Source organism: Lineus longissimus, chromosome 6, assembly GCF_910592395.1.
Source record: "Lineus longissimus chromosome 6, tnLinLong1.2, whole genome shotgun sequence".
Classification (NCBI taxonomy): domain Eukaryota; kingdom Metazoa; phylum Nemertea; class Pilidiophora; order Heteronemertea; family Lineidae; genus Lineus; species Lineus longissimus.
The window spans coordinates 9,139,401-9,153,905 of NC_088313.1; the positions used below are offsets into that span (position 1 = coordinate 9,139,401).

Consider the following 14,505-nt stretch of genomic DNA (forward strand, 5'->3'; position numbering starts at 1 on the left):
TTCTTTCAGGGTGCTCGGGTGCCGGCGGAAAGCGTCACAGCAGACACCTATGTGATGTTGGTGATGTCTTGTCGCTTGACATCACTGACGTTGACACCTGGAAGATCAGGACAAGTGGAAGCTTTGGTCCCCATTGCCAGGCCTCTTCGTTGCTGCACCCCAGAATTTCAGAAAAGGCAAAGGATGATATCCTCAACCTAAGAGTAACAGGCCAGAAGCCATTTGAGATTTTCCGCAGAACCCTTCGAGATGTGGGCTTTACCGAGATACAAGCGAAATTGGATTTCTCCTGTGACCATCCCACCTATAGCCAGGTTAAGGACACAATTAAAAATGCTGATAAATCAACGTTCACGAAGGGTCAGTGGTCAGCAGTTGATCGCCTTGCGACTACCGTGCTTAAAGATGAAGGCATTGCCTTGCTGTACCAAAATGGCAATACTGAGGCCAGTGGTGGTGACCAGGATAGGTGATATGTTCTCGCGCTTTCAAATGCTGCTGCCTTGAATTCTGCCCGGAAAAACCAGCAAGTTCTTGGTATTGATGGAAAGCATGGCCTTCAAGACGAAGGGGCATGCCTCCAAACATCTGTGACAATGCATTCTGCAGGCTTTGTCAAGAGAAAATGCCGATACAATCTATTTGGCATTGTGAGCAATTTGTGAAAATGTGCCATGTTCTGATCCGCAGTGTACCCACGAAGCAAGACACTTTAATCTCCCAGCAGGACAAGGTTACAGGAGGGTTGTTTTGTGCAGTGATTATCGTCCTTTGGTGATGATAGATAAGTTCGAAGCCCAGGCGTCAGCATACATAAGGCAAAACCTCGAATACATCTTGTGCTGGTTCCATGTAGTCAAGGCCATCATGGAAAAGCTCAAAGACCTGAAGTTATCCTTGGTGAATTCATACCTTGTCATTCTTGGAATGAAAGTAGTTGCGAGATCAACCAATGATGACATAGCATCTACTCGCTGGCGGCTGTTCCTGAAGGTAGGTCAATGATTCTTATCCTGAACATGCATTCACAACTAGTGAAATTTATATCATAAAAAGATTTTCAAGTTTCAATCATTGCATTTAGCTGGTAATCAAAAGATATATTTTCTCTTTCTTATTTCAGGTTATTGATGACCTACCAAGTGTTTCCAATGTTGTGAAAGCCAAGCTAAAGGAGTACTTCAATAAAGAGTGGTGGTGTGACAGATGGAGGTCAGCCTGGCTTGATGTGAAACGCCTGCCCCTTATGAAAGAATATAATAGAACAATGACACCGAACAACCTGGACGAAAACATCAATCTCAAAGTTGCTGATGCAATGGGTGGCCGTCGGAAAAGGTGTCAACTCTTGTGAATGAAATCAGAGGTGAGCCATTATTTCACTTTATCATTTCAACATTTCTTTTTTTCCAATGAGCTGATAATTTCCAACTGCAGATGTCTGGGTCATGATGTAATCTACACGTCACAATTGTTGTTTGTCTGCTTTACTCGTGCCCTTTTGTAGGTTCACTCAGGCACACTTGAAGTGTGGTACTCAGTTCAGTAGTGCGCTTACTATCCACTTTCATACATACAGGTTACAAAGCTGCGAAAGAAAATTCAGGACATTTGAGCGGAGAGAGAAGGAAGGCAATGATACCTTAGCAGCCTCCGAAGAAGATGATCATGTCTTCTTTGTGAAATCAGAAGAACAGACTAACCACAGGTGAGGGATGCACTTGTGTCATATGAATTTTGTAACTAGGGTAGATGTTTCTGATGAGAAGTAAACACAATGGCCTCAACAATTTCATTCTTTTCCAGATTCCGAGATCACAAGGGCCAATGGGTGAACATATGTAAGGAGAAGACAGCAATTCTGAAGGAGTTGTTTGCTACACTTCACCCGGATGCCATAATTCTCAATGCTCCAGTACCGGAGGGCCATGTTGTGGTGAATCTGAAGAATCGTACTTGTACCTGTGCAGATTATATGTGGAGAGGCCCGCTCCGGGATGCATGCATCCACGTGAAAGCAGCACTACTCTTTTTCGAATCAATCCACTCACGACATGAAAATGGAATAAGATCTGAGATTATGCAGAAGGTCGCAAGATACTTCAGACAGAAGTAGAAGGCAAAGCCACGTCTTGGCAGAAATTCTAACCTATGTTCCAGTGAAGATGAGGTAATTGTTATGTAGATCCTACTAATAGTAATAAATAAATCTCCTGAGTTATTGTTTGAAGCTGCATGCCCTTTTGAAGGCAACTCCATCCTTTGTCTTAATCTAACCACAGATATGTTTATAAATCTGAAATGTGAATACCCAGCAAATTCTTTTATCATTATCAGTTTCTCTTTTTCTGTTAGGTTGTCTACACCGAATTCATTAAGTTGGAGAATTTACATGGCGACAAAGTGTGGGACATCTTATCCACTACTCGTAAAGCTGCCAAAGGTGACTTGTGTCGTCCACACAATTTGTCCAAGTCATCAAAGATCCCCATTGCTGGCCGAGCTTAATCTCGAAATGCGAATCCTAGATCAGCTTAATCCATTCAAGAGGAAACGTACAGTCACAATGCGGGTATGTATTAGTCCAGTCAGCCTGTGACAAAAAAGGGCCGAACCCATCACTAATTGCAATAGAAATGAAACCTCTAATTTCTGATTCCTTACACCCTCCCACAGGACATATTCAAAATCTTCCGTTATCATCCGTTTGGAACATGGTGTATTTTAGGTATAAACTCGTGCAATCGGTTGATTTCGGTCTACTTTGCAAAAACTGAAATATGGCTTAAAATGGTTATTTTTTATCCAAAATCAATGATGTTTGGCTCTTTTTCTATGTTTTTATGTCAATCTTTCATTTAAACTAGGTTTCATTGGCATATCTTGACCCTTTATACCCAAATCATGGGTACCCCTACCCCAAACCAAAATTTTTCAGCTTTTCGTTACATATCAATATGCACTGAATCTCAACACATTCTTTGAAAATTAAGGAAACTACTTTTTTCCTGTTTCGTATTTCACATGAAGTGCAGCCATAACCCTAACTGGGGTCTACCTTCTGAGCCAAAGTTTCTTAACAGCATTTAAAGGCAAGTCCTTAGATAATAACTTAATTGATGTTTCTCTTGACAAGGCTCAATGAAAATGACAACATCCGTTCATTTTCAGCATGGAGCAGTGTGTGTTCTGTGACCAGTCCCTCGATGACGTCTCATTGAAGACCTGTACCTTGACAGCTAAGGGATGCAGAGGGATTGCAAAAGCCAGCAATGAACGTGGAACAGAGGTGAATGTTGTTCCAGGACAGAAAGTACACATTGATTGCCGGAAGGTTTTCTGCAATCCTAAAGCAATTGAACAAAGTGGTAAAAGACTTTCAGCAGAAACTTCAGGAAAAACAAAACGACTTCGGTCTGGTGAGTCAGTATTCTCATATAAGGACCATTGCATATTCTGTGGACAAGGTGATAGATATGAGGGAAAAAGGAAAGGTTTTGAACTTATCCCTGTTAGGACATTTGATTTCCAAAACAAAGTGATAGAGGCTTGTGATAGCAGGTCTGATGAATGGTCAGAAACAGTCAAGAGCAGAATAATATTCGTCCAGGATCTCCATGCAGCCGATGCAGTTTACCACAATGCTTGTAGTGTGAACTTAAGGACTGGCAAAAATGTACCTCAGTTTTTCACATTAGATGAAAACGCACCCAAGAAGAAACCCAAATATGGAAGGCCCAAAGACTCAGTGCGAACAGAAGCCTTCTTAAGAACCATGGAATATCTGGAGGAAAATGATGAGAAACAGGTGACAATTTGGGACCTCATCCACAAAATGAAGGAGTTCATTGACGAATCAGATGTTAAGCCTTATTCATACACTCACATGAAGGAAGAACTCCTTAAACATTTTGGTGATAAAGTGATTATCACTGAAATAAATGGTGTCAGCAATGTTGTTACATTCAGGGCAACAGCATCCTCACTTCTCTACAATTTTTTCAACCAGCCGAAGGAACAAGACAGCGAGAAAGAAAAATTGCGTTTATTGAGTGCTGCCGCTAAGCTCCTGAAGAATGATATAAAATCAGTCGTCCAAACAAGAGACATATACCCAACGAGTTTAGAAATGTCAAGCACAGAACATGCAGCCTACTTTTTACCTCCGTCATTAAAGTTGTTCCTTGAAACACTCTTTGTTGGTAAGGGAAAAGGACTGAAGGTATGTTCTCTTGGGCAGGCAATAATGCTGGCAACTAGGCCACGAGTCCTTCTCCCTCCAATTTTACTGGGCTTGGGCGTGCAGATGCACTCTCATTTTGCTTCAAGGTTTTTAATTGATACGTTACATGCGCATGGCATCAGTTGTTCGTATAACGAAGTCCAGCAGTACGAACGCTGCGCAGCAGTAGCCAGTGGAACTGTAATGCAAGAATACTTTCCCGGTCGCTTCGTTCAGTATTCCGCAGACAATGTTGATCACAACGTTTGTACACTAGATGGTAAGAATACTTTTCATGGGATGGGGATCGTGGCCAGTGTCACACCAGGAATTAAGCACCAGTCACTGATCCCAAGAATTTCTGTGTCGGCAGAGGATATTACTCGAGTTGGGAGAATAAGTATCAAGAAGTACACTGCAGCCTGCGGTGGTTTGAGGCAGTTCATGTATGAAAAATTGCCAGATTTTGAAAGCTCGGAAACACCTCTTGGTGTTAACCTTCTGTGGAAGGTATCATTGGCTGTGCGATCACCACGACCTTCCTGGTCGGGATTCATGCAGATGGTTCACAAGGGAGAACACCCTGGGGGAACATCAATTCTATTTCTTCCTATGATAGATCTGAACCCAGGTGATCTCACATGTATAAACTCAACATTAAACTTTGTGTGTGAACATGCAAAACGCTTCAATGTGACGCCTGTCCTAACCTTTGACCAAACCCTTTGGTGGAAAGCCTTAAGCGTGATACAGAGTGAACCAGCCAACAGCTTGTTGCGATCTATCATACTTCGCCTGGGAGGCTTTCATACCCTAATGAGCTTTTTGGGGAGCATTGGACATCTCATGGCTGGTACTGGATTGAAGGAAATCCTTGAGCTCTTTTATGCCAAGAATACGACATCACATATCCTCTCCGGCAAAGCAGTAGCCCGAGCGTTACGGGGACACTTTCTAATTGATTCTGCACTCAACTCACTGCTGTTGTCAAGGGCCTTTTCCATTGATCACGACTTGGATGGGTCCAATGAGAGCACAGATACCCCTAAAGAACTTCATGATACTGGAGAATTGTTCGACAATTTAGTTGAGGGTACAATTTGTATTGAAGACCTGGCCTCATCAGAAACTTTACAAGCCATTGAACAGCAAGTTCATGAAGCAAAGGAAGGCTTAGGAGGCCATAGAACAGCCAAACTTTGGTTACAATATATGACAATGGTAGATATAGTGCGCGAATTCTTGGAGTCTGAGAGAACCGGAAACTGGGAACTCAATCTTTTAGCGACAAGGAAAATGTTGCCATATCTTGCAGCTTCGGGTCACCATCTGTATACGAAATCTGTTTACGTCTACTTGCAGCTGATGTCAGATCTACCAAAACAACATCCTGACATTTATCAGAAGTTTGTGAATGGTCTGCATGTTGTGAGGCGGTCAAATAGATTTTGGGCGGGTCTGTCACCTGATTTGGTCATTGAACAAGTCCTGATGAGAAGTTTGAAAACGTCAGGTGGACTAACACGAGGCCGGGGCATGACGGAGACCCAATGATCTGTTTGGGTTATGTCTAGTCCAATTTGTGCAGAGGTAAACCATGCTATGCAAGGACTAACAGAAATTGCCTACGAAACTAGCGAGCAACACAAGGATCTTTCGAGGCCAAGGCAAGAGAGAGACAAAAAAGATATCATGACTATTCTAGGGTATTTGAATGATCGGAATCCAATTGCCACTGACTCCTCATCCCTCCTGAACATCGCAGACGGGATTTCGGCTGACAGTAAGGTAAATGTTGACGAGGCAAGGTCAGTTGGTGAAGAGATATTGAAAGGTATGGTGGGGAAGAGAGTTGCTGAGGTCAAATTAAGGAAGAAGGACCAAGTCACAACCATGGATTCAAAGTCAACAGTTACCATCAATGGTGAAGAGGTACACATTGATACCCAACTTTTATTTCAAAGACTTGTGATAGCTGGTACTCAGTCTAGTGACATAGAGAGTCTATTTCAATATGAACTATGCAGCTACCCTCCGGCATTGTTTGAATCGAAAAATTTGCTATTGGCTTCAAACAAACCTGTCCTTGCAAAGGCCCTGACAGACATGGCAACTGAGGTCGAAGAAGGACCCCGAGAGAATCATGTTTATGTCCTGGATGGTGGTGCACTTTTGCACAAAATTCCATGGCAGCTCGGAGAGACATATGATAAAATCATAGCTAGTTATACGGATTACATGACCAAACGATATGCCCGAGCAGCAGTGGTATTTGATGGCTACTCTGAAAAAGCATCAACTAAAGATGGAGCACATCAGCGGAGAGCAAAGGGGGTACAAGGAAGAGAAGTAGCATTCCATGGTGGCATGGAACTCCGAATGAAGAAGCAAGAATTTCTTTCCAATACCAAGAATAAACAGAGGTTTATTGAGTTGCTTGGTGCTGGACTGGAACGAAGTGGATGCGATGTCATCTATGCGAGTGGTGATGCCGATGTACTCATAGTGAAAACCACCATTGCGGTGTCCGCAGATTCTAATGCAGTATTGGTAGGGGAGGACACTGATTTGTTAGTGCTTTTATGCCATTACTCAAAGAGTGGACAGTACAGCACATTTTTCTTGTCTGAACCTAAGCAAGGTTCTGTTGAGCCACGAAAGTTTCTGAACATAACTCATCTCAAAAACTCTATTGGAAACATTGTTTGTGACAATATTCTGTTCATTCACGCATTCTTAGGTTGTGATACAACCTCAAGGATTCATGGTATTGGCAAGGCTACTAGCCTTAAGTTGGTTAAAGAAAATTCCTTCTTCTTGCAACAAGTAGAAGTGTTCGAAAAATCTGAGCTGGGACAAAAGGAGATTGCTATCGCAGGAGAGAAAGCAATGGTTGCTATTTACAAAGGTAAAAAGGCGGATAATTTGGACACTCTAAGACACCAAAAATTCGCAGAGAAGGTCACTGTCAGCAAAGTTCAAGTGCATCCCCGGGTACTGCCACCAACATCAGATGCGACAAAATTTCACAGCTATCGCGTTTTCCATCAAATTCAGGAATGGAAAGGACAAAACCTTGACCCAGAAAAGTGGGGATGGAAAACTTTGGAGGGAAAATTGGTTCCGGTACATTCAGAAAAGGCCATTGCTCCGAAGGCTCTCTTGGATGTAATCAGGTGTTCTTGCAAATCAGGATGTGCATCCATGCGCTGTGGGTGTCGTAAGCAGGGCCTCTCATGTGACCTGGCTTGTGTTGGCTGCAGAGGAGTGTGTTCGAATGTTGAAGAACTGGACGATGGAGAATATGAGTGAAGGATATGAATAAGGACTCCACCATTACAACATGGGTAAAGGCACGTGTTTCATAGATACTCTGTGTTTATTGGACAAACTATGCTTGACTCAAGTTTTTGATGAGCACTGGGGTAGGGGTACCCCTAGTTCAGATCTAAGGACCCCTCCAGGATATCTATTAACCACAGCATGTGAAAGATTGACCCAGAAAACATAGGTAAAGGCACCTATTTCACTGATTTTCCATGTTTATTACACAAACTATGCATGACTCAAGTTTTTGAGGGGCACTGGGGTAGGGGTACCCCTAGTTTAGGCGTAAGGACCCCTCATAGATATTAAACAACCACAGCATGTGAAAGATTGACCCAAAAAACATGGGTAAACACTGGACGAAAAATTAAATTTCAGTCGGCTTAAAGATGCCTTAAACATGACTAAAACACATTCTTTCAGTTGCCTTTAAGCAAAAATTAAAGACACTGAATGGTGCTTAAAGTCAAAGCTGAAAGTGATTTAATGGCCGATCTATTTCAGTGTCTTTCAGTCATCTTTACCTTCCACTTAAAGGTAGCTGAAATGTCTATTAAAGCCGTGTAAAAGATCACTAAAGGTCCATCTTTCAGCCATCTTTAAGGTCACTTAAATGAGCATGTCGGATCACCTTTCAGCCATCTTTATGGTCACTTAAAGTAGAACCAAAGGACCATCTTTCAGCCATCTTTAAGGTCACTTAAATCAGCACGAGGGATCATCTTTCAGCCATCTTTATGGTCACTTAAATCAGCACGAGGGATCATCTTTCAGCCATCTTTATGGTCACTTAAAGTAGAACAAAGGACCATCTTAAAGGTCACTTAAATCAGCACAAGGGACCATCTTTCAGCCATCTTTATGGTCACATGAAAGATAACAAATGACCATCTTTCAGCATTCACAGGAAAACCAATGATCTTTCAGCCATCTTTCAACTGAAAGCATTTTCCCGTTATCATGGTCATCTGTCATATGCAGTTATTCCATTATAAAACAGATGCAAGACACAATTCTATCAAAAAATCAACTTTATTGAAAAACGCAAGTATTTTAACTTCATAAAAATTAACAGTAGTAAACAGTAGTTTTTAACAGTAGTGAACAGTAGTAAAACAGATGCAAGACACAATTATTGAAAAATGCAAGTATTTTAACTTCATAAAAATTAACAGTAGTAAACAGTAGTTTTTAGCAGTAGTGAACAGAAGTAAAACAGATGCAAGACACAATTATTGAAAAACGCAAGTATTTTAACTTCATAAAAATTAACAGTAGTGAACAAAGTAGTGCCTACATTTTGTACAATAATATCTGAGGACAAATTAACACAATTATTCATAAATCATGAGGTCATCTTCATGCTTTGATAGTCACATTATCACCATTAGTAAAACCAGCATCTTAAAGGGAATGGATCTCCGATTCAACCCAGAATTTGACCCCTTTCTAAGAGTTTGGAATTCTAAAAGCACCGAAATCAAAAAGTGATATTTTCAAGTGCCCATGATGTACTCAAAACTATAATCAATCGTTACTATTGATTGTTGGCTTTGTAAATGCATTCTAACCATCTGAAATTAGACTTGGTAAACATGTCTGCTTCAAGTCACTAAGTGACCATACCCTTTAAGAGTTCTTCCTAGTACTAGGACTTACAGGGATGGAACACATCGAGCCTCTAGATATGTCGGACTGCCCAGTCTGGGGCCTGCGCTGGTGCCGGACGTTTTGAAATGACATTTGGCACGTCCCGTCGCCCCTCCAGGGCCATTGCCTTCTGGAGGGGCGACAGGGAGAGCTCATTGATCCTCCTCAGTTTTTTCTTTATGTTCTTGACTTTCGTTCTCTCCCAAGGGAGACGCTTGACAACCAGGAATTTTCGTTCTTTGCCATCCTCTACTTCGACGTCGGATTCCTCCGAGCTTAGAAGTTCTGGGAGACTCAGTATGATTTCTGCCTCCTCAAGTTCCTCCGGTTCCCATGGTGGTGATTTAGCCTTTGAAAGGGCCATTGACATTTTGTTTAATTTCTGAAGGGGAAAAAACATGACTTAGGTTATATCACCCTCTTTTTTAACAGATATCACTATGCAACACCGACCATATTCGATATACAGTACTGTCGACAATATGGCTGTGATAGGGCCAACGGCGAAATCATCATTCTTTCCGAAACGGACCGTAGACTTTCAGAGGGGTTGTTCAAAAGAGTACTCTCTGTACGCTCATGAAAATGGTGGATGACCCCTTATTGAACCTCTTACTCCTGATCATATACATGCATTACCTTCTGGCACAGTCAATGTCTGTTAAAGGGCCTGTAACCCGACTACAACCCCGAATTCAGCGCCCCTCGTGATTACTCATCCACTAGTACAATGCATATAGGATGGCTTATACACGGTAGCCTGCCAATGCATGGACTGCGACTATCATTACCAGAATAGGGGTGATTACTACTGATTAACATGTGTGCGACAGCTTAACGACGCTCGGGTGCATTCCCCTTTAACTTAGGATATAAATAACTCTGCAAAATTAAATTACCTCACGCATCCTCCCCTGGCGTCTGCATCTCCTTGCATGCTCTAATGACAGCCCTTTTTGCGTCCTATTATGGGAGTCCCTGTCACTTTTGAATTTACACCGGAGTGCAGCTGAAATACAAGGAAGAGTGGCTAATGAAAATTTCTTCCTAGCAAGAGCCCTAATAAGCCGTACGTGCCCTAGGGAGTTCTGTTGGCAAAATTCAAGATGGCCTACGCTTCACCTACTCCACTGGCTTCACTCCCAAAGATGAGGCAAAATGCAGGTAAATTATTACTAAGAATGGCACAAAAATTTACCACTAAGTGCTCTTGAAAATGTTGTTTCTACTTTTGAGACCTGATGTGTACATTCCCGGCCAGTGGTTGAAAGTTGAGAAGGCCCCATGCGTCCAAATTAATTCCCCCTTAGACAAAAATAAAACTTAAGTATCAGCACTACCACCAGGGTAGCTATATTCAATACCATGTACATGTACATGAATTGAATATCATCCATCTGAACAAATAAAGAAGTGAATACAATATGTGATGTCAATTTATACCTTCAATAATTTCCGTGGGCAGCTGTTCCCCAGCTGGGCAAGCATCCTTAACGGCTCGCAATACCCTGGAACTAATGGCCTGATTATGTGTAGAATCTAACCTTAAAAAAAGAAAATCCTCATTCATCACAAGTTGAAACATCATTTCAAATCATTACTAAGGGAGCATCTGTAAATGCCAAAAAGATAAATTTCATGACATTTTATGGCCGAATATTTATTCTCTCTGTAACTTTCTGACTATCCTCAATTTTTCATCTCTTGGAGGGGAGGGGTCCACAGAGCTAGATAAAAAAATTTCATCTGTTTGGCTTCAAGTTTATTTTGAGAAGGACCCTAAGCAGACAGCGCACCATATTTGAAAAATGCTTTGCTTACTGACATCTCCAACACTATGATGTTAGTTTATAAGAACAAGCCCTTCGGCTTTAAGTTCGGGGCTTTGGGTCTGAAGTAAATAAAACAAAAAGAAAAAAAATTCCGATATAAACGTGAATCGAACCCGGGATCTCCTGATCGGCAGTCCAACGCGCTCACCACTAGGCCATATCTCCTTGTTGACTTTGGTATCAATAACTCATTTATATTAAGTGAGTAACCATTTTAGTTCCAGGTGCGATTCAGAGATCAGAACGGCACAATTTTTGACATCAATTACCCCCCCAAGGTGTTCATAAAGTGACCCCGAGGCAATGCATTTCAAAGTACCTTGCCCAATTGTGCACATTCTGTCTGTATACATGACTGTAATCTATCTGTCAGTGGCACAGTTCATAAGATTGACATCAATGACCCCCCCCCCCCCCAAGGCGTTCATAAAGTGACCCTGAGGCAATGCATTCAGAGTACCTTGCCCAATTGTGCACATTCTGTCTGTATACATAACTTTAATCTCTATCTGTCAGTGGCACAGTTCATAGGATTGACATCAATGACCCTCCCCCCTCCCCCCAGGCGTTCATGAAGTGACTCTGAGGCAATGCATTTCAAAGTACCTTGCCCAATTGTGCACATTCTGTCTGTATACATAACTTCAATCTCTATCTGTCAGTGGCACAGTTCATAAGATTGACATCAATGACCCCCCCCCAGGCGTTCATGAAGTGACTCTGAGGCAATGCATTTCAAAGTACCTTGCCCAATGGTGCACATTCTGTCTGTATACATGACAGTAATCTATCTGTCAAGCTGCATACCGACACTGGGCATACACATCTAACAAATGCAGGGAAAAATTCAGCACAAAAATGTGGTCAGTGTTCCAACACGGTAAGCGTAAAAACTCGGTGAACCTCACCTGACACAAGCGCGTCCAGCGAGTGCTCAACCCACATTTCTCACCCAATTTTCACAGGCATTATAGCTAGGCATGTGTGCATGCCAACAACTTGGTTTATTTCCAACCTTTGCTTTTCAATTTCACCTACCGGTACTCTTGAAATATATGAAGGCGAGTTTTTACCAGTGTGGCAGTATTTTCCATTATTTGCCTGTAGGCCTACTAGTATTACCTACCGTACCATAAGCAACAAGAATTTGCTAACTTAGACTATACTAGTGATAGTATACACAGTAACAGTTGGATTTTATTCTGCCCTGGAAGAATCATGGACCATGCATACTGCAAGCTGCATACCGACACTGGGCATACACATCTAACAAATGCAGGGAAAAATTCAGCACAAAAATGTGGTCAGTGTTCCAACACGGTAAGCGTAAAAACTCTGTGAACCTCACCTGACACAAGCGCGTCCAGCGAGTGCTCAACCCACATTTCTCACCCAATTTTCACAGGCATTATAGCTAGACAGTAGGCTACTTTTGTGTATGCTGATTTTGTTTCAACTGAAGTCAGGCTGGGTTGGCAAAACTTCTGATACAGTCAGTTACCAATCAAGATTCAAGAATATACAAGTAGCCTATTGGAGCATCAATCAAGGGCCTCATTAACAATGGCAGTACAATGTAGGCTAATTTCAATTAATATTAACCCAACAAGATTGTCGTCTTTCAAATAAATGAATTTGTGTACTCACCTCTGAGTTAAGTCGAACCCAACGAAGTCTTCATTTGTAGTTTCAAGCTCCTTGTACACACTTCTCACCCTGCGCTGAAAAAAGAAAATATTGACTGTGATGATGGGTTATCCTAAACAGCGTCCATCAGCGTCCACCAGGTTTATAGTCGTGTTTAAAGTCATGAAAATAAAATTAAATGGTCTTAAACGAAATAAGCAGGTCATTTCATGACATTTGTGTATAAGATAAAGGAGCTGTTGTCTAAAATGTACAAGCGTCCACCACCTAGCCGGCGGCCATCTTGGATTCAACTTGGATGAAATGATAGGGCTTCCCAAGAAGTTCTTCCCAAGTAACAGCAATGTGCTGGTAGTGGTACATTTTAGACAACAATTCCCTTATCATGCACACAAATCTCATGAAAAGTTTAGGACATGATTAAAATGGCCTGCCAATTTCGTAAATGGTGGTTAAATTTTATTTAGATGACTTTAAACATGACTTTTAACCTGGTGGACGCTGTTTAGGATGACCGGTGATGATAGATGATAGCCGTATTGTTTTAGTGTGTGCACCAACGTGAACATCAGTGTCAGATGTGTATTCTAGCCTGCTGAACAGTTAGGCCCCATTATCGAGCCCGACGTGTCCTGAAAATGGGGGCTTCAGGCCGGTACTTCAAATCAAACATTGGCCCTACACTAGGCCTATAAGGCCTATATATAATACACTACACAGGCCACACTTACACGGCAACTCCTTGGAATATCTAAATCTTTTGGCCGATTTCTAGGGCTTCGAAATGACAGGCTTTTCCTACTTGTTTTTGGAGGAGGGGTTCTCTCTTCGAGCTCCTTTCTCATTTCTACATTGACGCTACGCTCCTTGTCGAGTAGATCCATAATCTTCCGATTATCTTCCCTCTGCCGCTGGCTTTCAGCAATTGATCGCTCCAGCACCAGGATAAGGTCGTTTGGAACTTGATTGTTAGCCATTATGGGCTATCAAAGTTATATCAAATGTAAAAAATACCTTGAAATGCGGGAAAAACTACGAAAAACTTTGTTCAAACAATGGAGGAAATGACGCCGAAGTCCGAGGCGGGAAGAAGGAGATACCGCGGTCGCGGGAATACCATGGTCAGCGTTTTTTTAAACTTTTTTTATTGTGTTGTACCGGAATTTCAATGATAATGAAAGTAAGTGTGAAATTTTAGCCAAAAAACGTCCAAAAAATATTTTGGAAGAAATTTATTTGATATTTTTGCCCATAGTGCATCACGAAGTTGACCTACATTTCGTAACTTCCGGCCCGGCAATTTCACACAGGTTCATCAAGTTTGTTCCTTTTTATATCGTTTTCGTGTAAAAACGGCATCGTAAAACAGGCTAATCCACCTAAAAGTAAGGTTGGGCGTGTTCATCAATGCTATTACCGAGATCATACGTTGGATTTTCATTTTTGGTAAGGAAAAATAACGAAAAAAACACGGAAAAAATCTGATGCACTCACTGACTGCATACATAGTACATACAATGCATTATGCAAAGCATGGACTGTGTGCACTGCATGCATGCACTGGCCTGCTGGCCGGATCTGGACATGCTGGACCTGGTCACTGGCACTGCACTGCACAGATTGACCAGCTGATTTAACTGTAGTACTGTAGCCTGTGTATGTACCCTAGCCCTGGCCTAGGTGTCCTTTGATGAGTCTTTTTGCCGAGCGTGTAATAAGCAGGCTTGTCACTCACTCCACTGAAGAATGGCAATTGTTCAGTGAGTGTTACTTCACTAAAGTCATGTTACAGCCTTACCAGGCCCATGCCTTGGCCTTGAAAGAGAG

General features: G+C 41.9%; 1 protein-coding gene across 1 annotated transcript; it reads right to left on the minus strand.

Moving 5' to 3' along the window:
* Nucleotides 1–8,760: 8,760 nt before the first annotated feature.
* LOC135489509 (uncharacterized) lies at nucleotides 8,761–14,491 on the minus strand. Its single transcript, XM_064774895.1, has 5 exons — nucleotides 13,410–14,491; nucleotides 12,679–12,752; nucleotides 10,643–10,743; nucleotides 10,099–10,208; nucleotides 8,761–9,581 (listed from the first exon to the last, which is right to left on the minus strand). The coding sequence occupies exons 1-5, from the start codon at nucleotides 13,653–13,655 to the stop codon at nucleotides 9,231–9,233; spliced, it is 882 nt and encodes a 293-aa protein (XP_064630965.1). The 5' UTR covers nucleotides 13,656–14,491; the 3' UTR covers nucleotides 8,761–9,230.
* Between the last annotated feature and the right edge of the window lie 14 nt (nucleotides 14,492–14,505).